We start from the raw sequence: 26,927 nt of genomic DNA on the forward strand, positions 1-26,927 counted from the left end.
GGCGTCACGTGACAACATAATAAGGTCCGGTTGTATCTCGGCCATCCACCACAGTAGTGGCATCACACTTCAACACCTAGCAAGTGACCGGCCGTCCCACCGCTATAACTCCATCCGGGGGCACCATCACATTGACAGTACCCTGTCATGTGATTTCCATCATGTCAGGAAGGTTCCTCCATGGAGTAGCAGCGTCAGTAGTCGTGAGGGGTGTAGTTTATTGCTGCAGCTGGCACTGGGTGAGTTAAAATAAAAGGCAATTATGGAGCAGAAGAACCGGATGGGATGGAAGAGTAAGGGGCAGGCGGCCTGAGTGCCAGATAAATATGGGAGGATGAAGACCGGAGAAGATGTGAGAAGAGAGGCAAGACGCTGCTGGAAGATACTGCTATAGACTACTCCATGTAAGTACCGCACTTGACTACCACCCTTCATAGTGTCTACAGTGATGTCATCAGAAAATCACATGAGTCATGGGTGGTGGACGTGATGTAATCATTCCTTGCGTAGAGAAGTCTTCCGCAACCTGCGGCCCTACAACTCCCATCATATCCTGGCAGCCATGACTGCACCAATGGGATCACTGCCACTGCCTGGCTACGTCTATGTGGATCCTGCTGGCTTTTTTTCTACCACTGTTAATGTGGTGTCCTTCTGGTGGGCCCTCTTCTAGCTTCTTCTGGTACTGCTTATGAGGGCACTCTGCTTTTACTGATTTAAAGGGGGTCTCCTGCACTGTTTATTGGGCACTCTCTGCTCTCATTGTTTCTGGGGGCTCTTGTGCTGTTGCTATTTAAAGGGGAGTTCTGCTTATTATGTGGGAGGCTCTTTACCTGCTATTATGTGGGTGTGGCTTGTACTTATCGGTGGGATTTACATAGCGTGTCAGTGTGAAGTAGTGATGAAGAAGAAATCTATTCTATTTTTCTCTGATATTCAAGATAAGTGACATCATAAGCATTTGAGATTAGAATAAAAGGCATCATCCCTTGATAGTGTCATCCCTCGCAGGTGTCAGCCTTTGTAGGTATCATCGCTCGCAGGTGTCAGCCTTTGTAGGTATCATCCCTCGCAGGTGTCAGCCTTTGTAGGTATCATCCCTCGCAGGTGTCAGCCTTTGTAGGTATCACCCCTCGCAGGTGTCAGCTGTTGTAGGTATCATCGCTCGCAGGTGTCAGCCTTTGTAGGTATCATCCCTCACAGGTGTCAGCCGTTGTAGGTATCATCCCTCCCAGGTGTCAGCCTTTGTAGGTATCATCCCTCGCAGGTGTCAGCCTTTGTAGGTATCATCCCTCGCAGGTGTCAGCCTTTGTAGGTATCATCCCTCGCAGGTGTCAGCCGTTGTAGGTATCATCCCTCGCAGGTGTCAGCCTTTGTAGGTGTCATCCCTCACAGGTGTGAGCTCCTTTGTTGGTATCATCCCTCACAGGTGTCAGCCTTTGTAGGTATCACCCCTCGCAGGTGTCAGCTGTTGTAGGTATCATTGCTCGCAGGTGTCAGCCGTTGTAGGTATCACCCCTCGCAGGTGTCAGCCTTTGTAGGTATCATCCCTCGCAGGTGTCAGCCGTTGTAGGTATCATCCCTCGCAGGTGTCAGCCGTTGTAGGTATCATCCCTCACAGGTGTGTCATGGCCGCGGCGGCGGCCCGTACTCCGGGCCGCCGCCGTGACCTCCCTCTGTCCCACGCAGCTGCCGGGGTCCTTGTGCAGGGACCCGGCGCTGCAGGCTGTTCGGCCCCGGGGGGCGCCTCAACTCGTCCCGCTCCGGTCACCGTCTGTGCCGGCCGGCGCGCGCGTCCCCGCCTCCTAGGGCGCGCGTGTGCCGGCTGTCTCAGATTTAAAGGGCCAGTCCGTCCCTAATTGGTAGTTGCACCCAATCACTCCCTATAAATCCCAGCGTGCCCTGCCCCTCGTGTTGGAGCCTCTATATGCTTCCCATAGCGTTTGGCCCAGCTCCCTGTTGTCCCTGACCTTAGTCCTTGTCCCTTGTTCCTGTCTTCAGTCCTAGTCCCTAGTCCTTGCCCGCTGCCTTCCCATTGTTCCTGAGTCCTGTCCGCCACCTGCAAGCACGTATACTATCCTCAGCCTGCACTCCTGCCTACTGCTCCTGCCACGCCTCGCCTGCCGTCACTAGTAACCAAGCCAGGGGTAGCGACCTGGGGGTCGCCTGCCGCAGCAAGTCCATCCCGCCTTGCGGCGGGCTCTGGTGAAGACCAGCGGCCCCTTAGACTCTGCTCCCTGGTGAGGTTAGTGCCATCGCTGGTGACGGTCCAGTGGATCCACTACTCAAGGTGTTACAGTAGGCTCCAACCATGGATCCCGGCGAGGTGCCTGATATCCGCGAAGTAGCCCGAGTGGTCGCCCTACAGGCTCAACAGATCCAGCAACAGTCACAGCTGATCCAACAACTGACTGCAGCCGTACAGCAGCATACCACAGCTCAGCAGTCATCACCTCCTGCAGCCTCTTCAAAACTACGACTGGCTCTCCCAAGTAAATATGGAGGTGACCCCAAGTTGTGCAGAGGATTCCTGACACAATGCACTATGTATATCGAACTTCTAAGCAGTCAGTTTGCCACCGAGCGCTCTAAAGTGGCTTTCATTATCAGCCTATTGGAGGGTAGAGCTCTAGCCTGGGCCACGCCGCTATGGGACCGTAATGATCCGGTTGCTGCCAATCTCCGAATCTTCCTGGACGAGTTCCGCTCTGTCCTTGAGGAACCTGCCCGTGCGTCTTCGGCTGAGACTGCTCTCCTCAATTTATCCCAAGGAACTTCCTCCGTTGGTGATTATGCCATCCAGTTCCGCACCATGGCTGCGGAACTAGACTGGAATGAGGCCGCTCTTATTGCCACCTTTAAAAAGGGCCTGTCCAGTCAAGTGAAGGATGTACTTGCTGCCCGAGACCTGCCTACCTCTTTGAACGAACTCATCCTACTGGCTACCAGAGTCTAGACCAGGTTTTCCGAGAGAGAGGAGGAGGTTCGGCAAGAACGGCGTCTGAGTCTGCCCCGTCACCATCCTCGGCTGGCACCAGTGTTCCAGAATCCCGTTGCTCCTATGTCCCAGTCGTCTCCAGAGGTTCCTATGCAGGTGGAACGTGCTCGCCTGACGACTGATGAGAGGACCCGTCGACTGGACCTGAATCTCTGCCTCTATTGCGGTGGCGCTGATCACTATCGGCAGAGATGTCCCCAACGTCCTCAGCGTCCGGGAAACGCTCGCACCTAGGTCCGGTGGGAGAGGCCTCCCTAGGTGTGAATGCCCCCTCTCCAAGGTTGACTATGCCAGTCTCCATCCAGACACCCTCTGGGCAAGTTCTCCAGACCACTGCCCTCATCGACTCCGGCGCTGCTGGCAGTTTCATTTCTGCTTCGTTGGTCCAAAGATGGCGGCTACCCGTGATCCAACTAGCCCAACCCCGGTCTATCTCTTCGGTCACGGGCGAGATTCTTAACGAAGCTGTACACTGCCAGACTGTACCCCTAATCCTCCAGGTGGGCGCTTTACATCAGGAGAGGATCTCCTTCTACGTCTTGCGCCATTCCTCTTCCAACATCCTGCTGGGTCTTCCTTGGCTGCAATTACATACCCCTAAGCTTGACTGGAGAACTGGGGAGGTTCTCAGTTGGGGCCAGGACTGTCCAAATAGGTGTCTGAGGTCTCCTCAACCCAAATGCTCTACGAGGTCACCTGCTTACGCCAAGCCTCTGTCTGGACTACCGGAGGATTACCAAGACTTCGTTGATGTCTTCTTGGCTAAGGAGGCGGACTCCCTACCACCTCATCGGCCCTATGATTGCCCTATAGACCTTCTTCCAGGAACTTCTCCTCCATGGGGTCGAGTATACCCCCTCTCTGTGCCCGAGACTGAAGCCATGTCCTCCTACATCCGGGAGAACTTACAGAAGGGCTTCATTCGTAAATCCACGTCTCCCGCTGGCGCTGGATTTTTCTTCGTGCAGAAGAAGGACGGTTCCCTCCGCCCATGCATAGACTACCGGGGCTTAAATAAGGTGACTTTCAAGAACCGCTATCCTCTTCCGCTAATCCCCGAACTATTCGACCGTCTTCGTGGAGCTAGGATCTTCTCCAAGCTGGATCTCAGGGGAGCGTGTAACTTGATCCGTATTCGTGAAGGAGACGAATGGAAGACCGCTTTCAACACCAGGGCTGGGCACTACGAATATCTGGTCATGCCATTCGGCCTATGCAATGCCCCAGCGGTCTTCCAGGAATTCGTGAACGATATCTTCCGAGACCTCCTCTATGTCTGCGTCATTGTCTATCTTGACGACATTTTGGTCTTCTCCCCTGACCAGCAGACTCATGTGGCACAAGTGCGTCAGGTCCTACGAAGACTACGGGCCAATCATCTATACGCCAAGCTTGAGAAGTGCGTTTTCCATCAGCGCAGTCTTCCGTTTCTTGGCTATATCGTCTCCGACCTGGGTCTACAAATGGATCCGGCCAAGCTCTCAGCTGTCCTCCAGTGGCCACGCCCTGTGGGACTTAGAGCTATCCAACGCTTCCTTGGATTCGCCAACTATTATCGGCAATTCATCCCTCACTTCTCGACCCTGGTCGCACCCATAGTGGCTCTCACCAAGAAGAAGGCGGATCCCAGACGTTGGCCTCCTGAGGCCGAACAAGCCTTCAATAGCCTAAAGTCTGCCTTTGCCTCTGCTCCTGCTCTAGTCCGTCCGGATGTCACCAGGCCGTTTTCTCTTGAAGTCGATGCATCTTCTGTGGGCGCAGGAGCCGTCCTCTCGCAAAGGGACAGATCAGGCAAGACCAGAACCTGCGGGTTCTTTTCTAAGACTTTCTCCCCTGCCGAGAGGAACTATACGATTGGAGACCGTGAGCTCCTGGCTATTAAGTTGGCACTGGAGGAGTGGCGTCATCTCCTAGAGGGGGCTAAACATCCCGTTAACATCTACACGGACCATAAGAACCTCCTCTACCTCCAATCGGCTCAACGCCTCAATCCCCGGCAGGCCAGGTGGTCCCTCTTCTTCTCTCGGTTCAACCTTACCATTCATTTCCGTCCAGCCGAGAAAAATATAAAGGCCGATGCATTATCCCGAGCATCCGATGTCATGGGGCAAGAGGAATCTCCTCGTCATATAATACCTCCCGATCGCCTAGTACCAGTTGCCACTTCTGCTCTGCAGAGACTGCCTCCCAGTAAGACTTATGTGCGCCCCGCACTCCGAAAACGTATCTTGAAGTGGGGGCATTCCTCTTTGGTGGCCGGGCATCCAGGAGCTCAAAAGACCGGGCAATTGATCTCCCGTCACTACTGGTGGCCCAATCTCCTCCAGGATGTCAAGGACTTTGTGGCTTCCTGCGCAGTCTGTGCCAGGAATAAGTCTTCCCGTCAAAGACCTGGCGGCCTACTTTTGCCCTTGCCAGTCCCGGACCATCCCTGGCACCACATTGGGATGGATTTCATCACGGACCTACCTCCATCTGCGGGCAATACAGTCATTTGGGTGGTGACTGACCGCTTCTCTAAAATGGCTCACTTCGTGGCCCTTCCTGGACTACCCTCTGCTCCTCGTCTGGCTCAGTTGTTCTTCCGACACATCTTCCGCCTGCATGGACTTCCTCTTCACATTGTGTCCGACCGAGGCTCTCAATTTGTCTCCAAGTTTTGGCGTGCCCTCTGCTCGCAGCTCCAAGTGAAGCTGGACTTCTCATCGGCCTACCATCCCCAGACCAACGGGTAAGTGGAGAGAGTCAATCAGATCCTGGGTAACTATCTACGTCATTTTGTGTCCAGCCGCCAAGACAACTGGTCCGATCTACTTCCATGGGCGGAATTCTCCTATAACCATCTGGACTCGAGTTCCACAGGCAAGTCTCCTTTCTATGTGGTCTACGGGCATCACCCTCGTCCTCCTCTGCCTCTCTCTCCATCCTCTGGGGTCCCAGCCGTGGAGGAGTTGTTATCTGACCTGCAGTCGATCTGGGAACAAACTCGACAGTCCTTACTCAAAGCCTCTGAACGCATGAAGGACCAGGCTGATAAGAAGAGGAGACCTGCTACGAATTTTCTTCCAGGTGACAAAGTCTGGCTCTCGGCCAAATATGTTCGACTCAAGATTCCCAGCTACAAGTTGGGTCCTCGATTCCTTGGTCCTTTCTCGGTGCTAAAACGCATCAACCCTGTCACCTACAAACTCCGCCTGCCCCCTACTATGCGGATTCCGAACGCCTTCCATGTCTCCCTCTTGAAGCCAGTGGTCCTCAACCGGTTCTCCGATAAGTCTCCGTTCTCTGTTCCACAAGCCGTCTCTGAGGACGTCTACGTTGTTAAAGACATTCTGGCCATGAAAACTGTCAGAGGGAGACGGTTCTTCCTGGTGGACTGGAAAGGATTTGGTCCTGAGGAGAGGTCCTGGGAACCCGAGGCTAACATCCTGGACAAAGATCTCATCAAGGGGTTCCTGCAGGCTAGAAAGAGGGGGAGGCCAAAGGGGGGGGGGTACTGTCATGGCCGCGGCGGCGTCCCGTGCTCCGGGCCGCCGCCGCGACCTCCCTCTGTCCCACGCAGCTGCCGGGGTCCTTGTGCAGGGACCCAGCGCTGCGGTCTGTTCGGCCCCGGGGGGCGCCTCACCTCGTCCCGCTCCGGTCTCCGTCTGTGCTGGCCGGCGCGCGCGTCCCCGCCTCATAGGGCGCGCGCACGCCGGCTGTCTCAGATTTAAAGGGCCAGTCCGTCCCTAATTGGTAGTTGCACCCAATCACTCCCTATAAATCCCAGCGTGACCTGCCCCTCGTGTTGGAGCCTCTATATGCTTCCCATAGCGTTTGGCCCAGCTCCCTGTTGTCCCTGACCTTAGTCCTTGTCCCTTGTTCCTGTCTTCAGTCCTAGTCCCTAGTCCTTGCCCGCTGCCTTCCCATTGTTCCTGAGTCCTGTCCGCCACCTGCAAGCACGTATACTATCCTCAGCCTGCACTATCTCCTGCCTACTGCTCCTGCCACGCCTCGCCTGCCGTCACTAGCAACCAAGCCAGGGGTAGCGACCTGGGGGTCGCCTGCCGCAGCAAGTCCATCCCGCCTTGCGGCGGGCTCTGGTGAAAACCAGCGGCCCCTTAGACTCCGCTCCATGGTGAGGTTAGTGCCATCGCTGGTGACGGTCCAGTGGATCCACTACTCCAGGTGTTACAAGGTGTGAGCTCCTTTGTTGGTATCATCCCTCACAGGTGTCAGCCTTTGTAGGTATCACCCCTCACAGGTGTCAGCCGTTGTAGGTATCATCCCTCGCAGGTGTCAGCCTTTGTAGGTATCATCCCTCTCAGGTGTCAGCCTTTGTAGGTATCACCCCTCGCAGGTGTCAGCCTTTGTAGGTATCATCCCTCACAGGTGTCAGCCTTTGTAGGTATCATCCCTCGCAGGTGTCAGCCTTTGTAGGTATCATCCCTCACAGGTGTGAGCTCCTTTGTTGGTATCATCCCTCGCAGGTGTCAGCCTTTGTAGGTCTCATCCCTCGCAGGTGTCAGCCGTTGTAGGTCACCATACCAAAGATGTTTAAGCACAAGTATTATTGGTGAGGTCAGGCTTTGATGTTCAGCAATTTCCTCAGTTGTACCTTACCCCCCCCCCCCCACACCACCAGGGGCGGATTACCTTTACCATAGGCCCCGGGCTGTTCACCAAGCCTGCCCCCCCCCCCACCCCACTGTAACTATGGTAGCACTAGCCTGCCGTTCATAGTACAGGATAGATAATGTCATAATGCCCTGATTTGTGCAAAATTGTGGTTAAAAAGCTGAGATTTTTTCAAATCATGGCAGAACTATAGCCCGGAGACAATACACCACTGAAAGTATAAATATAAGTCTTTTTGGGTGGCCCCCCAGGAGCTCAGGGCCCCGGGCTGCCGCCCGAAAAGGACCTATTATAATCCGCTACTGCCCCCCCCCCACACACACTATCCCACCTGACCCCCCCACACTACCCTATCTGACCGACACACACTACCCCACCTGATCCCTCCCCACACTACTCCACCTGACCCACCCTTACCCCACATGACCTCCACACACACACTACCTCACCTGACCCCTCCACAGACACTACCCTACCTGACCCTCCACTACCTCACCTGACCCCCCACACGCTACCCCACCTGACCCCATTCACACTACCCCACTTTCTACACACACTACTCCACCTGACCCCCCACACACTACCCCACCTCACACACACATACACACACACACAAACTACCCCACCTGACCTCCCCCCCCACGCACACCGAACATGCTCCCCAAATTAATGCAGAACAGGGGCGTGGGGCTCCTGCTCCGTATTGATTGGAGGAGCAGGTTTGGGCGCTATGTGGGGTGGGCAGTAGGTGAGGCTGCTGGTACTGTCATTGTGGCGCCAGCGGCCAGTGAACAAGCCCGATGCAGCAATCACAAGAACCACATCTGGCTTGTGAGCCATAGGTTCCTGACCCCTGCTCTAGAGGCTCCATCATCTGCCAGGTCACCACTGGCAATATTATTTGACCCCCTCCCCATCTAGCATATTGGGTGGCTCATTTAAAGCGGTATATAGAGACGGGGGGGGGGGGGACATAATAACCATTACTTCTCACCTGTCCTCGTGCCTCTTCAGTGCCGGATAGCTGCTCCGGGACCCCTGCTGACCTCTGGGATCTTCTTCTCAGCCAATGTCCTGACCGGCTGATTGACAGCCCGCTCACCCAGTCAGAGAGTGGGGTGGGACATCGCGGCCAATCCATCAGCTGGGTTGGGCAAAATGCATTCTGGCGGGGGTCTTGGACCTTCTCGCACAGTGATTTGTGAACATGGGGAGAAGTAAGTAGTTGTTCCTTACTATTCCCCCCTGGATTTTAAAATAAAAAAATCTCCGAACTTTTCCTTTAAGGCTAGGTTCACACTACGTAAGTTTCCGGCCGTAGCGCGCTCCGTGAATAAGCGGCCGGAGATTTACATAGTTTGCGTACAATGGAAAGTCTACGATCTACGGCCGCACAGTTCACACTACGTACGAACTTACGCCCGGATCGTATGCGGCGCCGTAAAAAATGAACCAGACCATTGTTTCTGGACGGAAATGCTGTAACTTACGCCCGTAGCGTAACATGCGGTCCCGTACGTAGTGGTGATTTCTTCATTTTTAAAGCTTTTTGTGCCGATCCAAAAGGTTCTGTGGGGTGTCCGGGGCTAGCCAATGATTTCCAAGTAAAAGACCGCTGTCAGATGGCTCCGTACGGCGCTCGGGAAGCGTAAGTAGACTACGGGCGTAAGTTTGCAGACCGTACGTAGCCGGCTGCAACTTGCGTAAATCGCGGCCGGAGTTTTACACGTATATGTCCGGCCGCGAAAAATATGCGGCCGGACATATACGTAGTGTGAACATAGCCTAAATGTGGTAATAGGTAAGGTAGCATTATCCTATATCTCGAGGCTTCCGGAGGACAGACTGCACCTTGGGTTCAGACTCGGCACATTCTCTGTTTTATGACTGTTAATATTGTACATTTACAACTCTGTTGCTCCTCCCCGTGAATCATCCTCTGCCCTCTCCAGGTCCCAGTGGATGAGAATGGAGAACTGAGAGACCAGGTGTGAAAAGGACTACTGGGGAAGATTTTCATGAGCGTGAGGTGTGACAGATGATAGACGGTAAGTGCCTCTACCATACCTCATGTAATTATACAGAAAAGAGTGAACAGATCCCACTCCTGGGATATAAAGCATTCAGCCCCAGTATGGAGCATTACTTAAAGGGGAAGTCCACTTTTACAATACATCACTGCATGGACTGAAAAACCTTAAGGGTTCAGCGTTCTCACTCTCATGTGTGAGCAGTCTGGCCCCTGAGAAGCCGGGGGCCCAGTTACGGGTGGATGTAGCTGGTTACAATCTTGTATGTGGTTTTCTATGGAGAAGTTGTGTTTCTTGAGTCCAAAGGTCCGTCTGGTATCAAATTAAGAGAGATCTATAGAAATTCCTTTAACCCTCCACTCTCCACATGACTCTCAGAGAGTGTGTGAGTTATGGGTCTCGGGGAGGGCGGACATGCTGAAGCCTGTATACAGAATGTGCAGGTCACTGATGTTACCTCCTGCCCTTTGGCACACAAGCTTTAAGGGTTTTACAGCTGTAATCTGTAGATACAGGGTTAATGTGATGACGTACATGGTAGTAAGGAAGTCACTTTCCCGGTATCTCATTGGACTTTGCCGCTGCTTATCTCTGAGGTTGTTCACACGTCATCTTGTGCCCCATAGTTTTGCTGTGATTACGTAAAAATTCAAAAAATTTAAAATAAAAAACCTGACGTGACTGTGATCTCTTAAAGGGGTTCTCCTGCTAGATACAAAGGTGATTAGTGAAACTATTTGGGGGTCCCCAATGTATCTGAGTGCGCGGGTTTCGCTCTCTAAGAGTCCCTTATCTGATATAAGAGATGGGTGGGACCTACATTGATCCGTGACTATCGACTTTTCTGGGAAAATCATTTGTGCTGAAGCTCTTGAGGTTCCATAATGGTTATTGTTGGGGCCCGGATTGGACGTGTGTAAGTACACTGATGGTGTTTGTGTCAGCTCGGCCAGTGATGTTATAGTCGTGATGCCAGGGCTGGTCCAGCACACAGGTGTGATGTTGGTATCTGCTTGTTTGTGTGGCTGGCTGTGTTCCCCGAATGGTCGGTGACCTGCCAGGCTGGGATGGGTCCCTTGGGCTCTTGTCACGGTAGTCCTGAGCATTAATGCAATAATTTATTCATTCTCACCTATCCATCCATACATTCATTTATATAGTTATATATAGGTACACATTAAGTTTGACCAAAGCAGGGAAGTACAGTCAAGGGAGGAGCTTTAACCACTGGATTTGTTTATTCGTTCTTCATTCATTCACTTTCATATACCCAGTGAATCTCTTATCTCATAGACCTGTTCATTAATTTCATTCAGCCATTCGTTATTACATTTTATGTTCAATTATTTGTTCTAGTTATCAATCTATGCATTAAAGGGGAACTCCAGGTAGAGGTTAAAAAAATGAAACTTCTGCAGAAGCATAAAGCATTACTTACCTATCTATCCCAGTTTTTAAACTACCAAAAATCTGTTTGTTTTGGGAGTTTCTGTTCTGTATTGTGTGGCTGTACCTCCTGGTTGAGCAGTTTTACACAGTACGACAAGTGCCAGAATGCATTGCTTTCCCTTAACTGTTCATCACAGTCCCCCACCCTGCCCATTCCCTGCCCATATCTGTTGCAGAACATCTAGGCTGTGTTCACACATTGCAGTTTCATTGTTACTGAGTTATTTGCTTCATTGTTATTTGCTTCTATATACTCTACCTATAACACCACACAGCACACTGTATTCTCTACCTGTAACACCACACAGCACGCTGTATTCCCTACCTGTAACACCACACAGCACGCTGTATTCTCTACCTGTAACACCACACAGCACGCTGTATTCTCTACCTGTAACACCACACAGCACACTGTATTCTCTACCTGTAACACCACACAGCACTCTGTATTCTCTACCTATAACACCACACAGCACGCTGTATTCTCTACCTGTAACACCACACAGCACACTGTATTCTCTACCTATAACACCACACAGCACGCTGTATTCCCTACCTGTAACACCACACAGCACACTGTATTCTCTACCTGTAACACCACACAGCACTGTATTCTCTACCTGTAACACCACACAGCACACTGTATTCTCTACCTGTAACACCACACAGCACACTGTATTCTCTACCTGTAACACCACACAGCACACTGTATTCTCTACCTGTAACACCACACAGCACGCTGTATTCTCTACCTGTAACATCACACAGCACGCTGTATTCTCTACCTGTAACACCACACAGCACGCTGTATTCTCTACCTGTAACACCACACAGCACACTGTATTCTCTACCTGTAACACCACACAGCACGCTGTATTCTCTACCTGTAACACCACACAGCACACTGTATTCTCTACCTGTAACACCACACAGCACACTGTATTCTCTACATGTAACACCACATAGCACACTGTATTCTCTACCTGTAACACCACACAGCACTGTAGTCTCTACCTGTAACACCACACAGCACGCTGTACTCTCTACCTGTAACACCACACAGCACTCTGTATTCTCTACCTGTAACACCACACAGCACACTGTATTCTCTACCTGTAACACCACACAGTACACTGTACTCTCTACCTGTAACACCACACAGCACACTGTATTCTCTAACTGTAACACCACACAGCACGCTGTATTCTCTACCTGTAACACCACACAGCTAACTGTATTCTCTACCTGTAACATCACACAGCACACTGTATTCTCTACCTGTAACACCACACAGCACACACTGTATTCCCTACCTGTAACACCACACAGCACGCTATATTCTCTATCCGTAACACCACACAGCACACTGTATTCTCTACCTGTAACACCACACAGCACACACTGTATTCCCTACCTGTAACACCACACAGCACACACTGTATTCTCTACCTTTAACACCACACAGCACACTGTATTCTCTACCTGTAACACCACACAGCACACTGTATTCTCTATCTATAACACCACACAGCACACTGTATTCTCTACCTGTAACACCACACAGCGCGCTGTATTCTCTACCTGTAACACCACACAGCACGCTGTATTCTCTACCTGTAACACCACACAACACGCTGTATTCTCTACCTGTAACACCACACAGCACACACTGTATTCTCTACCTGTAACACCACACAGCACACACTGTATTCTCTACCTGTAACACCACACAGCACACACTGTATTTTCTTCCTGTAACACCACACAGCACAGTATTCTCTACCTGTACCACCCCACAGCACGCTATATTCTCTATCTGTAACACCACACAGCACACTGTATTCTCTACCTGTAACACCACACAGCACGCTGTATTCTCCACCTGTAACACCACACAGCACGCTGTATTTTCTACCTATAACACCACACAGCACACTGTATTCTCTACCTGTAACACCACACAGCACACTGTATTCTCTACCTGTAACACCACACAGCACACACTGTATTCTCTACCTGTAACACCACACAGCACGCTGTATTCTCTACCTGTAACACCACACAGCACGCTGTATTCTCTACCTGTAACACCACACAGCACGCTGTATTCTCTACCTGTAACACCACACAGCACCCTGTATTCTCTACCTGTAACACCACACAGCACACTGTATTCTCTACCTGTAACACCACACAGCACACAGTTACTACCTGTAACATCACACAGCACACTGTATTCTCTACCTGTAACACCACACAGCATGCTGTATTCTCTACCTGTAACACCACACAGCACACTGTATTCTCTACCTGTAACACCACACAGCACGCTGTATTCTCTACCTATAACACCACACAGCGCACTGTATTCTCTACCTGTAACACCACACAGCACAGTATATTCTCTACCTGTAACACCACACAGCACACTGTATTCTCTACCTGTAACACCACACAGCACTGTTTTCTCTACCTGTAACACCACACAGCACGCTGTATTCTCTATCTGTAACACCACACAGCATGCTGTATTCTCTACCTGTAACACCACACAGCACACTGTATTCTCTACCTGTAAAGCCAGACAGCACACTGTATTCTCTACCTGTAACACCACACAGCACACTGTATTCTCTACCTGTAACACCACACAGCACACACTGTATTCTCTACCTGTAACACCACACAGCACACTGTATTCTCTACCTGTAACACCACACAGCACACTGTATTCTCTACCTGTAACACCACACAGCACACTGTATTCTCTACCTGTAACACCACACAGCACACTATATTCTCTACCTGTAACACCACACAGCACACTGTACTCTCTACCTGTAACACCATACAGCACTGTATTCTCTACCTGTAACACCACACAGCACGCTGTATTCTCTACCTGTAACACCACACAGCACACTGTATTCTCTACCTGTAACACCACACAGCACGCTGTATTCTCTACCTGTAACACCACACAGCGCTGTATTCTCTACCTGTAACACCACACAGCACGCTGTATTCTCTACCTGTAACACCTCACAGCACACGCTGTATTCTCTACCTGTAACACCACACAGCACACTGTATTCTCTACCTGTATTGGCAGCGCAGGCTCTGATCCTCTCTGCCATTTAGCAGAATATACTTGTTTTACTGCATCATTTTTGTAAATACGCTGCAGTGCTGCAATGAAACTCCAACGTGTGTGAACACAGCCTTAATTTCACTGCAGACTTTTGCACAATCAGTGAAATCAGTGCAGTAGCTGCTTCTGGCCAGTCAGAGATGGTAAATCACACAGGGGATTGGGGGATCCAGCCAAGCCTCCTGTGACATCACGCACTGCCCCCTGTCTGCATCATCAGCCTGATCTCAGCAAACGCACACAATGTGAGACAGAGGCATGGAAGATTTGTCTCCTAAGGGGGATAGCAGAAGGAGAAGGACAATGTGAATTGGCACAGAGGACATTTTTATTCACTTCCTAGATTCCTATCAGCTACCAGTGTGGCAGAACCATACAGATACAGTAATACATTGTATAGACACATCTATATAACTTTTAATGTACTTTTAATAGAAAACACGTTTTCCTTATGTGGAGTTCCCCTTTAAATTCTTTCAATCTCATTTATCTGTGAATAGATTCATTTATTTCCTTAATTATGCATCATATTTTTGTTCATTTGGTCATGCATTTTACTTCATCCATGTGTTCATATTTTTTGCCATTTCATTCATGAATTAATAAATAAATGTATTTATTAATTCATTCATTCTTGAAATATTTCTTCTTTCATTCATTATTTAATTCTCTTTCAATCATGAAATAAATTGCGCAGGTCACCTGTACCAACGCACCAGAATCCAGATGTCTTCTCAGATGAAGATAGAAAACTAATTTTCTGATTATGTTTTTCATTCAATTGTCCACTAAATAATCTTTCATTCACTAATCAATACATCTGTTAATTGTTCATCCTGGCTGGCCTGCTACAGGAAACACAATAGAGGTGGTGGCTTAGGCCGGCAGACATGATGGGTCTCAGAAAGGTAAACTTGTGATTTAAAAAAATAATTTTTAATAATTCAGTTATAGATTTCTTCATTCATTATTTTTCTATAGGAAATCTATTAGGCATTATATTCCTATAACACACTTTATGTATGAAAAATAGTGCCGCCAAAAATGGAAGGTTCTCAGATTCTAGATGTTCCTTGGCCAATGTGGGATCATGTTGCCATTCATTCATTTAGCTATATTGGACACTGGGATGTATTGGAATTATTCACTATTGCTGTTGACTTAAGAATGGGCCAATTTTGTGGACGAATGAAGATCATACAAGAACTTGTGTATTTATGAGTGACCATGTCTGTCTCCAACAGGACAAACCACCATGGGCAAAACCTTTATTGGAATATTAATCTTGGCAATATTCCTCGTGAGCTTTAGCTGGCACAGGCTTTTTTTCCAGGTGAGAAATTTCACTTCATTCATGATAGTAGAAATTACAGTACTCTTGGCCCACCATTGATGTACGTGGTGGGGGTGGTGGTGGGACGAGCTTACCAACATCATCATTCATGATAGTAGAAATTACAGTACTTGGCCCACCATTGGTGTACATGATGGTGGTGGTGGTGGGACGAGCTAAGCAACATCATCATTCATGATAGTAGAAATTATAGTACTTTGCGTATCATTGGTGTACATGATGGTGGTGGTGGTGGGACGAGCTAAGCAACATCATCATTCATGATAGTAGAAATTATAGTACTTTGCGTACCATTGGTGTACATGATGGTGGTGGTGGTGGTGGGGAGAGCTTACCAACAACATCATTCATGATAGAAATTATATTATTTTGCGTACCATTGGTGTACATGATGGTGGTGGGGAGAGCTTACCAGCAACATCATTCATGATAATAGAAATTATAGTACTTTGCGTACCATTGGTGTACATGATGGTGGTGGTGGGGGGGAGAGCTTACCAACAACATCATTCATGATAGTAGAAATTATAGTACTTTGTGTACCATTGGTGTACATGATGGTGGTGGTGGTGGTGGGGAGATTACTTACAACTTAATTCACAAAAGAAATTACAGTACTTTGCCCACTACTGGTGTATGTGGTGGTGGTGGTGATGGTGGAGAGCTTACCCACAACTTCATTAAGGATAGTAGAAATAACTTTGCCCACCAGTGGTGTAAATGGGGGAAGGGCTCATTTATAACTTCATTTGTGATAACCAAAAGTACTTTGCCCACCACTGATGTATTCAAAAGTAAAGGCTTACCCACAATTCATTCAAGATGGTACAAAATATTTTGGGGGGAATGACTCACCAAGAGCTTACTTATAATAGTAGATAATACTTTCCCCACCATTGGTGCACATGAGGGGAAAGGCTCATCCCCATATTCATTCATGACAGTAGAAGTTACTTTGCCCACTTTTGGTGTACATGGGGGGAAGGGCTCAACCACAACTTTTTGACACGTTCATCTTTTCATAGTATCCATAAAATCCACTTTTATTCCTGTGTATTTAAAGAATGTTGTGAATTTTAGGAATCTCTGAGACATTTCCTTCACACCTGCCTTGCACCCACCAACCCTAAACAACCTGTGACGACTCCTCCACTGAAGACCTCTCCACCGAAAACTGAGCTTCAAGCACAAGTAGATGCAATATTCGACAAAATAGAAGAGCTCATCCCCAAACCTACATATACACACTTTAGCCAAACCTCTAATGGAAAGAACAGTAAGACCTCTATTGTCAACCCCCGGGAGGTGTACTGTGTGGGAGAAGACCTTGTGGTCCAGGTTGATATGTATGATCACGCGGGCAACAAAAAGTCCTATGGAGGAGACTTCTTAAGACCGAGACTCATTTCTCCAAACCTTGGAGCTGCCGTTTCTGGAACTGTGGAAGACTTTAAGAATGGCTCCTACCATGTTCACTTTCCGTTGTACTGGGCCGGCACAGTCAACATTAACATTTTGTTGTTCTACCCAAGTGAAGGGGTGGCCGCTGTCTGGAGGTCGAGACATTCCAGTCAAGGAGTTATTGGTTTCCAGGGGAAATTTGAGAAGTTTGGTAAAACAGCGACGGCTACATGTGGATTTAAGCTCCCTGAGGTTGATGGGAAGGAGATCTGTGAGTACAAGGACACTCTATACGAGGAGGTCTTTGAATGCTACAAAATTCAAGATTTTCCCTGTGAGAGTCTGGATGAAATGAGGGGCTATGATCTTTATGCAACATATCTTACCCCGGTGGAAAAGCAAATATTTCAAAGGTATAATTTTCATTATGGATTTCAGAATTTTAAAAGGGAAGTCTACCCGAGATGTTATCCAGATGAGAGTGGTGGCTAGGGGACCATGTTCCATAACGTCCATGCAGTCTCTAACCCTTCTGCTGAAGAATCTTTGGTTGTGTTGGCCTTGTATTATGAAGTGCTATTTTCAAAAAATCAAGAGACCCAAAATTACTGAAGTCTCTGGCCAGCTCTGAAGGGAACAGATTCTACATTGTGGAAAACAGTGTGAGTCCTGGTCCACGAACCTCAATTGATGTTTTCTAATGAGGGATCCTAAAAAGGTTCTGATTATGAAAACTATTTTCAACTTTCCATGGTCTTTCATGCTTTCCTTCTGCCTTTGATGCAAACCATCTGTACTGTTGTTTTCATGTCTACTGGATTTCCTGTTACTGCTATACACTCTAGCTGGGAATTCAGACAACTCTGTTTCCCTCCCAATATGTGGGAGGCTCCTGTAATTGCAATGGGCAGGGTTATTGTCCAGAAACCTTGGTGGGAGGGAGACAATGCTGACTGAATCCCCAGCTAGAGTGCACATAAGGAAAAGGAATTCTGTTACCAAATTTACATTATACAGAAAGTGAGGCAAGGGAGAGAACAAAATGCACAAGAGCACAAGGAAAGCATGAAAGACTACAAAAAAAAGTAAAATAACTTTATTTACCAGTATCTGTTATTTTATTAGATCATTGATGATAGATTTATCAACAGCAGTTTTAAAAGTTAACCCTCTCCAGTCTGATGGTTTTAGAGTAAAACTTGAGGAACAATACAGATGGTCCTTTAATCATACTTTACCCTTTTACATAGGCCAACGGCTCCAGATAATGATTAGTGATGAGCGAATAGTGAAATGTTCGATATTCTCCCGAATATCCGATCGAATATTTGATCCCATTAAAGTCTATGGGAACAAGTATTCGATTATTGAAAAACATCTATTCGACCACTTGGAGGTAAAAAACAGAAGCTGGGGGATTTGAACGCTTATCGAATATTTATCGAATATTCGGCGAACTATTCGATAATATTCGATAGATCGAATACCTTATTATTCGATCAAATATCTATTCGATCGAACAGTATTTGCTCATCACTAATAATGATTACTGATCCTTGTGATTGCCTTTAGATGGCTCGATATAATGTATCTAGCAGCCAGGGCCACACAAATGATTGCTTGATTGTTTGTACAATCATCACACACACATCCCCTGTTATAAAAAAAAATAATAATAATAAAAATATAAGGAGTGATGTATTTTAGTCTATACAGGGTATGTCCACCTTTCAGTGAAGGCTGTATTATATCTAATTTATAACTATTGTAGAATGTGTTCCCTAAAAATTGCCTATTGTTTTGTTGTAACAACTCCTATTCAGTCCTATGTGTCTCTATGGTAACAGACTACTAATAACCCCAATGTAGTCTGATTCTACAAAATCCTTAATTTGCCAAAATTGTAATGCTAAATTAGCAAAAACAATAGAGTGATATGCGCCAAATACATTTAGTGTCTTGGACATACCATACTCTAAAAACGGGTTGTGGCTAAAAAGTAGAGTGTCTAACAACACGGAGAACCCACTTTCACTTTCTTTAGCATTTAAAGAGGAGCATCCCCCATTCAACACTTCACCTTATTCCTAGAGTGATGGGTGACTACAAAGACAATCTCTCTCTGAAGGACCCAGCAAGTCTCTTCATTAATCAGATGGCCCATTGATCTCAATAGCCCCTCTGTAATACTTTATTTCTTGCCAAGTTTCTGCACAGATCCTTTGAGGTTCCAGTCTAAGATCAATAGAAAAGACCCATCTAACATAAAATTACTGACCACAGCTCATGTAAACAGTGTGCCTGGCCGTCTGTTTCTGCACTCTGTGATGCCATGAGGGTTTATCACAGTAAGGTCACAAATAATGACCTCAGATTAAATCTCCTGGCATTACAGAGTGCAGATTACAGCCAGCCATGAACACTGTTTACATGAGCAGTCTCATAAGAGAGGCAGGAATAATGGGTTCAGAGCAGAGACGGAGAGAAATTTAGTGGCTGCACTATTACAGAAGGGTGAATTTGTTTTAAAAGTGTAAAAGCATGTTGCTGTAAAAGTGTCAAAAATTGGAAAATCACAATATAAAAAAAAGTCAATCAGCCAGTCAGTCATCCAATATCCGCCATTCCTCTCCTCTCTGAGCGTATATCTCTCTGTTAGTCTCTCCCTGCTCTGCTCTAACTGCCTGCTGCCATCCTGCTCTCTCCTCCACACACAGCCGACTGGCCACCTCCGTTACCGAACCTCCTTATATAGAGGGGGCGGTGGAGGTGCTGACATCACAGAGGGGACTGCAGCTGATTGGACTGGCGCTAGGGATTATAGTTAATCCCTTTCTCCCGCCCAGTGAATTCGGTGGGAATTCGCTTCACTCATCTCTAGTAACAAGTATTGTTAGACTCCAGGAGGGGGATGATTAAACATGTATTTTACCTGACAGGAATACCACTTTAATACTTTACGGACGTATAGATTTATTGCAAATGCAATGGAATCACCACTTGTGCCATTTCTGTTTTAAAGGTCAAATATTGTTGTCGAAATCCCTCAATCATTTCCGGCTGTCACAGTCACCCAGTGCAACAGTAAGTTTAAGAAATGTTCTTTTTTTCTAAAAAAAAAAACAAAAAAAAAACTGAGACGTATTTTTTCAGTTAGATCAGGGTCACATGAGGACTTAAAGGGATCTTTTTAAGGGGTACTCAGGAGAATAATAACAACGAGTGATGACGCAGCCTCTCTGCTGTCACCAATATTCGTGTCGGTAACAGCAGGGTTATCCAAGCCCTGCTTCCCAATTCAAGCCCTGGTTAGTCTCTAAGTACCCCCTTTAAGGAGAGACACTGCTTCTAAAAAATAAAATAAAAAACAAGCTTCAAGATTTAAAGTTTAATTGTAACAGCCGCGGCCGGGGCTCGTACCTCCTCCTGCGGCCACTCTGTCTCTTCTGGCTGCAGCCCGTGCTCGTGTCCCCAGCCACATGTGGTCTCTCCCAGTCTCCCCCGGTGTCTCCTCCTCCCACATGGTTCGGTGCGCACATCCTTGTCTCCTAGGGCTCTGTTTAAATTTAAAGGGACAGTGCGTCCTTAATTGGTAGTTGCACCTATCACCTCCCCTATAAATTACACACCTGTGCTGACCTTCCCTGTTGGAGTCTCTGCATGCTTTCCTTTGCATGTGTTTCCAGCTGCCCCTTGTTCCCGCCCATTGTTCCTGCCCGCGGTTCCTGACGCCTGTGCTTTTAGCCCTGAGCTCCGCTGTGTTCCTGCTGCCTGCGGTTCCAGCCCTGAGTCCTGCTGTGTTCCTTCCTGTCCACCTGTCTCCAGCTGCACCTCACCAGCCGCTGTTAGCAAGTCTAGTCGGGGGTAGCGACCTGGGGGTCACCTGCCGCAGCAAGTCCATCCGGTCTTGCGGTGGGCACTGGTGACTCAGCTCCCTGGTGCAGCTTACACCATTGATAACAGTGGTACAGCGGATTCACGACTCCATACTCTATTATGTCTTATACTTCAGAGCTGCATTCACAGTTCTGCTTGGCAATCTGTCAGCACTGTGCAGTCAGACACACCTCAGCTTGTTATATTGCTGTGACATCTTGTACATGTTTTGTGTGGTTCTCCAGCTGTAGAAAAACTATAACTCCCCCCTTTTTTCTTGGATCTTTTCCAGCATCAGTGACACTACCCCCAAAGCCAAAGTGTCAGACTGGAATGAGCTCTCCTTACCCGAGCGGATACTTCTACGCTAACACCTGGAATCCAGTTTACTGTAACATGACGATTTACAAAACGCCAGAGATCTTCACCAATTGTCTGCAGGGGAAGGATCTCTTCCTGATCGGAGACTCGACATTGCGCCAGTTCATCATGCACTTCACCGAGGGAATCAAGAGTAAGGCTATAGTTACATGTTACTAACACTGCTGCATGCAGATACCGAGCCTCCCTTGATGTGTATATATAGCATATTACCATTAGAATTAACATAATCATGGGGGAAGCTGTCTGTGTTGGAAGCACTGCAGGAACAGCACCGTATAGCAGAGCTACTGCAGCGCTAGTGACACAGACAGCTTCCCCCAATGTATTGTTGATTCTAATGTTAATGTGCATTAGACATAACCATCAAGATAGCATTCCAGTTCTTTAGCATAATATATAACATCTATAACGGTAAGATATGTAAGTCAATTTTGTTCACATGATAGTAATGTATACTTTATTACTAGAGATGAGCAAAGTGTATCTGAAGAATTAAGATTCACCGTGAATCGCGATGTCAATTCACTTTTGTTCTGCAAAACAAATTCCCACCAATTTGTTAAGGAAATTCACAAAAAAAATGAAATGGTGGCCACACATGCTGTCTGGAGCGTCCCTGGGTAAGAGAAAGGGATTAACCATAATCCCTAGCGCCTGTCCAATCAGCTGCAGGCCCCTCTGTGATGTCAGCACCTCCCCCTCCCCCTCTACATAAGGCGGTCTGTTATCAACCATTATTATTATTAATAACCCTTACTATGGTTGATAATGGTTCTGTGAGAGAATCGAAACGTTGCATCTTTTTGTGTTCTAGCAATTTATGCCATAAACTGCACCGTTTTCATTGGAAGCTGGCGTGCTGTGGATTATCTTTTTGTATTTGGGGAACCCTTGCCAAAGGACTTACCATAGTCATACAGCAACACAGTAATACCGGCATTCACCACTGAACTGAGCAAACCCAGTATACCAAGACCAACATTACCAATATTATCCCTGTACAATGGACACATAATACCGCTACCATTACATCACATAATTACATCACATAATGTCTAGATAATACTACTTTACTGTTATTGAAAACAGTACATATAGACCAATGTTTCTCCATACAGTGACCATATAGAGGTAGATAGACAGACATAGAAGACCATGTATGCACAGTGCACTTATATCCTAAAATCTATTGAATCCTTTCAGCATCCATTTTGCACCGTGAAGATGCACACACAGTTAAAAGCTGTGATTGCTCTGGGTCCTGGGATGTGGATCCCCAAACAGGCCCCCTTTCCTTGCCACCTTACACCTCTGGGTAGGGCTTTCTGTTATACAATATATCCTAATAGGACATAGGTTGACTTGACATGTGATGACATTACATTTTTATCTGATCTGTGACGTTTTGTCTTTATCAGTCGTGCAATATTTCCGCTACCATTACAGCGGCTGGGCTGGTTGGTCTTTAGCACTGGAAGCACTGAATATGGACAAGGATATATACGTTTCCTACAAGAGGCATGGATTCCCATTGGAACATGACGGCTTCTACTACTTCAAGGGAGACCTGTACACCAGTCAGCAGATTGACCGTACCCCCGGGGGAAAAAACACCATTTTTGCTATCACAATGGGACAACACTTCAGGCAATTTCCTCTAAAAATTTTCATTCGTCGAGCTATCAACATCCGGCGAGCTTTAGAACGACTGTTCCTCAGGAGTCCCGACACCAAAGTCATCATAAAAACTGAAAACACCAGAGAGCTTTACGCCCCAGTGGAAAGGCAAGGGGACTTCCATGGCTACACCCAGTATCTAGTCCTCAGGGAGGTTTTTCAGGGGATAAATGTTGGTTTTGTGGATGCATGGGACATGACGGTGGCTTCAGGTACAGCGTCTGTGCATCCTCCCAGTTACACATTTGAAGGAATAATCAGTCTGACCTTCAGCTTTGCTTGTTAACAAAACAACATAAAGGAAGAAAGACCATTTGGAAATTCCCTTGCACGGGGCGGGTTTCTTAAACGAGGACCAGGACAGGTTCCTTGGACCTGGATCATGTTTTACATAAGGCAAAGTGTTAAAGACCTGGTAGGAGTGTTGAGTCAGGGAGGACCACGTAGACTTGGGTATTTTCTCCTAGATTAGGTAATGCTGCTTGGAGCATTGGATATTTGAAAGGTATTGGACCAGCGTATGATTCTTGGATCAGTAAAGGTCACATAGCTCGAGGAAACTGCTCCTAATCTAGACAAGATACTCAAGGTACTCTAGTTTACAAGGTACTCTTGGACCAGAGTAGATTTCTTGGATTAGAGAAGGCCACTTGTACCGGGGAAAGCCTCTTAGGAGAGACATCTTGAACCAGAGTAGAATCCCTAGATTAGGTCCAGGGAATGTCTCCTCATCTAGGGAAGGTCACAAGGCAGTCTTAGATGGTTTGTATCTCTTCGGTCCAGAGCTGGTTTCTTGGATCAAGGAAGGCATTTTTAACCAGGAAAGATATTGTAAACCAGAGTAGACCTCTTGGACGAAGGTTGACATAGTTAAGATACGTCCTTGGCCATTTTAGGTCGCCTCCTGGATCACAGAAGGGTCATGGTCAATTGCATAGAACAGGTCTCCTCCATCAGGTGGCAAGGGAAGATTGTGCATGGTCAGGTAATAAAAAGAAGGGTTCATTTTCATAATAAAATTTTTAAAACAATGAAGTTTATACCATGTTGATTTTTTGTACAATATGTAATTTGGAATAAACAAACAGTTGTAATTTTTTTTCATTTTATTAAACCATTTTAGTAAGCTGGACAGGACATTTCCTCCAGATCTCCTGGTTATCAGACCCCAGATCCCAGGACTGATGTGCTGCCAGTGGCCCAGGATATTGTGCTCCAAACATTTCTTGGAGCAACATCTTTTTTTGGCCAGTATTTGGACGTTCCTTTTGTTCTTCTTCTGACCACTAGATGGTGCTGTGTCCCAGACACTCTTATATGTACAGCAATGGCTGACACCACAGTGCTCAGATCACTTCGTTATTAGTGTCAATTTCATTATATACTAAAATTCCAGCTGAAATGTTGTCAGTACCTTTAAGTATGGAGTAAAAGAATATATATTTTTTGTTGTTGTTTCCTTCTGTAACCCTAGAGTTATATGAAGCAAAACTGATCTGTGCTCGACTCTCTCAGGCTACCGGCTCTTTGCAGAAGGTGGATACTGCCCGGGGACCGCCTGGAAAATATGGATACAACGGTATCGCCCCACAGAGCTGGCAGCCTGAGGAATTTGTTTTGTAAGAAACAAAACAAATCTGGTTCGCTCATCTCTACCTCTAATAAGAAGATGAGGAGACTGGCATTGAAGTAAGGTTGTAAAATCTGCTGGGGCATAGACGGATAAGTACAGGTCCTATTAACAGTGGAGCTTACCTGTAACAATCCCCCATATACCACATCCAACAACTACTTGTTCCTTAGAAATCCCCCCCCCCCCCCGTGCACCGTAAGCACAGAGGGGCCCATGTTGTCCCGTCACTGCTGGTATATAACATATATATATATGTATACATGTATATATATATATATATATATATATATTTTTTTATTTTTTTATTTTTTTTTTAAATGAAGTTTAGATGACCGATTGTTCAGATGAACGATTCGCTCAACTCTACTGGCAACACTAGTGTCGTGTTCACAATATGGGATACATAATGTCATATTTACTGTGTACCTGGAATATATTTATGAAAAATGATTATCAGGCAGCTCTGGGCTCAATCACCATTTTTTAAAGTACTTCCATTTTTCCCATTTAAAATTTGGTCCCTAAGTACCTTATCAGAGGCGCCGTTGTCTCCGCTCCCTGCTGTCTGTACCTGAGGAGGCGCCGTTGTCTCCACTCCCTGCTGTCTGTACCTGTGGAGGTGACGTTGTCTCCACTCCCTGCTGTCTGTACGTGTGGAGGTGCTGTTGTCTCCACTCCCTGCTGTCTGTACCTGAGGAGGCGCCGTTGTCTCCGCTCCCTGCTGTCTGTACCTGTGGAGGTGCCGTTGTCTCCGCTCCCTGCTGTCTGTACCTGAGGAGGCGCCGTTGTCTTCGCTCCCTGCTGTCTGTACCTGTGGAGGTGCCGTTGTCTCTGCTCCCTGCTGTCTGCACCTGAGGAGGCGCCGTTGTCTCCGCTCCCTGCTGTCTGTACCTGTGGAGGTGCCGTTGTCTCCGCTCCCTGCTGTCTGTACCTGAGGAGGCGCCGTTGTCTTCGCTCCCTGCTGTCTGTACCTGAGGAGGCGCCGTTGTCTCCGCTCCCTGCTGTCTGTACCTGTGGAGGAGCCGTTGTCTCCGCTCCCTGCTGTAGTTTCCTTAGGAGGCACCGTTGTCTTCGCTCCCTGCTGTCTGTACCTGAGGAGGCGCTGTTGTCTCCGCTCCCTGCTGTCTGTACCTGTAAATTAGGAGGCGAAGCTTCCTGATCTATCTCCAGTGTGACACCCAGTGTAATGTGACTCTATGGTGCCATCTCCTAATGCACAGGCACGCTCAGCAGTAAAGTTGATCGAACCTCTGGAAATCCTAGGTCCGATCAAACTCGAACATTCACAAACCTGCTGCATTACCTAGGCTGAATCCCAGAATTCCAGGCGGTACTCGCGCTGTCTCCTCCTTCCCCACGGAGCAGGCAGGCATCAGCAATCTAATGCGGCAGGTTCATGAATGTTCGAGTTTGATCGGACCTAGGATTTCCCGAGGTTTGATCAACTCCACTCAGCAGTGGAGAAAACAGCAGCAGTATCTCCAGTAAGGTATGCCTTCAAAATATTCAAAATAGAAATAATTTAGAAAAATGACTCTTTTATCATGGTCCACAACACAGATAAAGCGATCGGCACTACCGCAAAGTGAATAAGGTCCTATTGAGTTTCCCTGTAGTATTTTGCCATTGCCGTCAACAAATGGGGTGCTCCTCTCCAGGAAACAAAGATGCCAGTCATAAGTAGTAAATATAAAAGAAGGTTGGGGGGCACCAACCATAAAACATGACTTTTACTTTCATTTTATTTAAAACATTCCAATTTCATCGGGCGACTCGTACGCCAGCGCCATGCAGCAAACGTGCGTTACGTGACAGCTGTTTCGGCACGCTTCTCCAGCGTGGAGAAGGAGGTTGGGGGACACTCACATGTTTGCTGCATGGCGCTGGAGTAGCCCGATGTAATTGGAATGTTTTAAATGAAGTGAAAATAAAAGTCATGTTTTATGGTGAGTGTCCCCCAACCTTCTTTTATATTTAATACTCTTGAATCATGGTCGCTGTATATACAGATACAGGTGCTTTTTAGATTGGCGTAGGAAACCTTGGCTCCCCAGCTGTTGAAAAACGACAACTCCCCATCATACCTGGATAGTCAAAGCTAAAACTTTGGCTGTCCAGACATGATGGGAGTTGTAGTTCTGCAACAGCTAAAGAGCCAAGTTTCCCTACCCCTGCAGATAGTAGGTAAGGTTTATATAAATGTGATATATATTTGGAGAGGGCAGTTATTAAGGGGTTAAGTATAGAATAATGTACAACCAGACCAGACTGCTAAATAGACACTGGACACTTTCTTGGGTGTCTCCCCCCATCCCAGACCTGTGCCCCCCTGCCTACTCCAGACTGGGCACCCTTCA

General features: G+C 47.4%; 1 protein-coding gene across 1 annotated transcript; it reads left to right on the forward strand.

Annotated features, from left to right (window-relative positions):
- Nucleotides 1-375: 375 nt before the first annotated feature.
- Nucleotides 376-24,360, forward strand: LOC138800468 (NXPE family member 4-like). The gene is made up of 7 exons (XM_069982153.1): nt 376-404; nt 9,568-9,663; nt 15,490-15,578; nt 16,680-17,413; nt 20,023-20,084; nt 21,169-21,390; nt 22,679-24,360. Exons 2-7 carry the CDS (start codon nt 9,654-9,656, stop codon nt 23,221-23,223), a joined length of 1,662 nt encoding a protein of 553 aa, XP_069838254.1. The 5' UTR covers nt 376-404; nt 9,568-9,653; the 3' UTR covers nt 23,224-24,360.
- Nucleotides 24,361-26,927: the final 2,567 nt, after the last annotated feature.

The sequence above is a fragment of the Dendropsophus ebraccatus genome, chromosome 9 (genome assembly GCF_027789765.1).
Source record: "Dendropsophus ebraccatus isolate aDenEbr1 chromosome 9, aDenEbr1.pat, whole genome shotgun sequence".
Classification (NCBI taxonomy): Eukaryota; Metazoa; Chordata; class Amphibia; order Anura; family Hylidae; genus Dendropsophus; species Dendropsophus ebraccatus.

Bases quoted from the DNA above. Each gene is read 5' to 3' on its own strand.
- LOC138800468 (XM_069982153.1), top strand. The intron at 15,579-16,679 runs GTGAGAAATTTC...TGTGAATTTTAG, and splicing joins GGCACAGGCTTTTTTTCCAG to GAATCTCTGAGACATTTCCT. The intron at 17,414-20,022 runs GTATAATTTTCA...TCTGTTTTAAAG, and splicing joins GAAAAGCAAATATTTCAAAG to GTCAAATATTGTTGTCGAAA.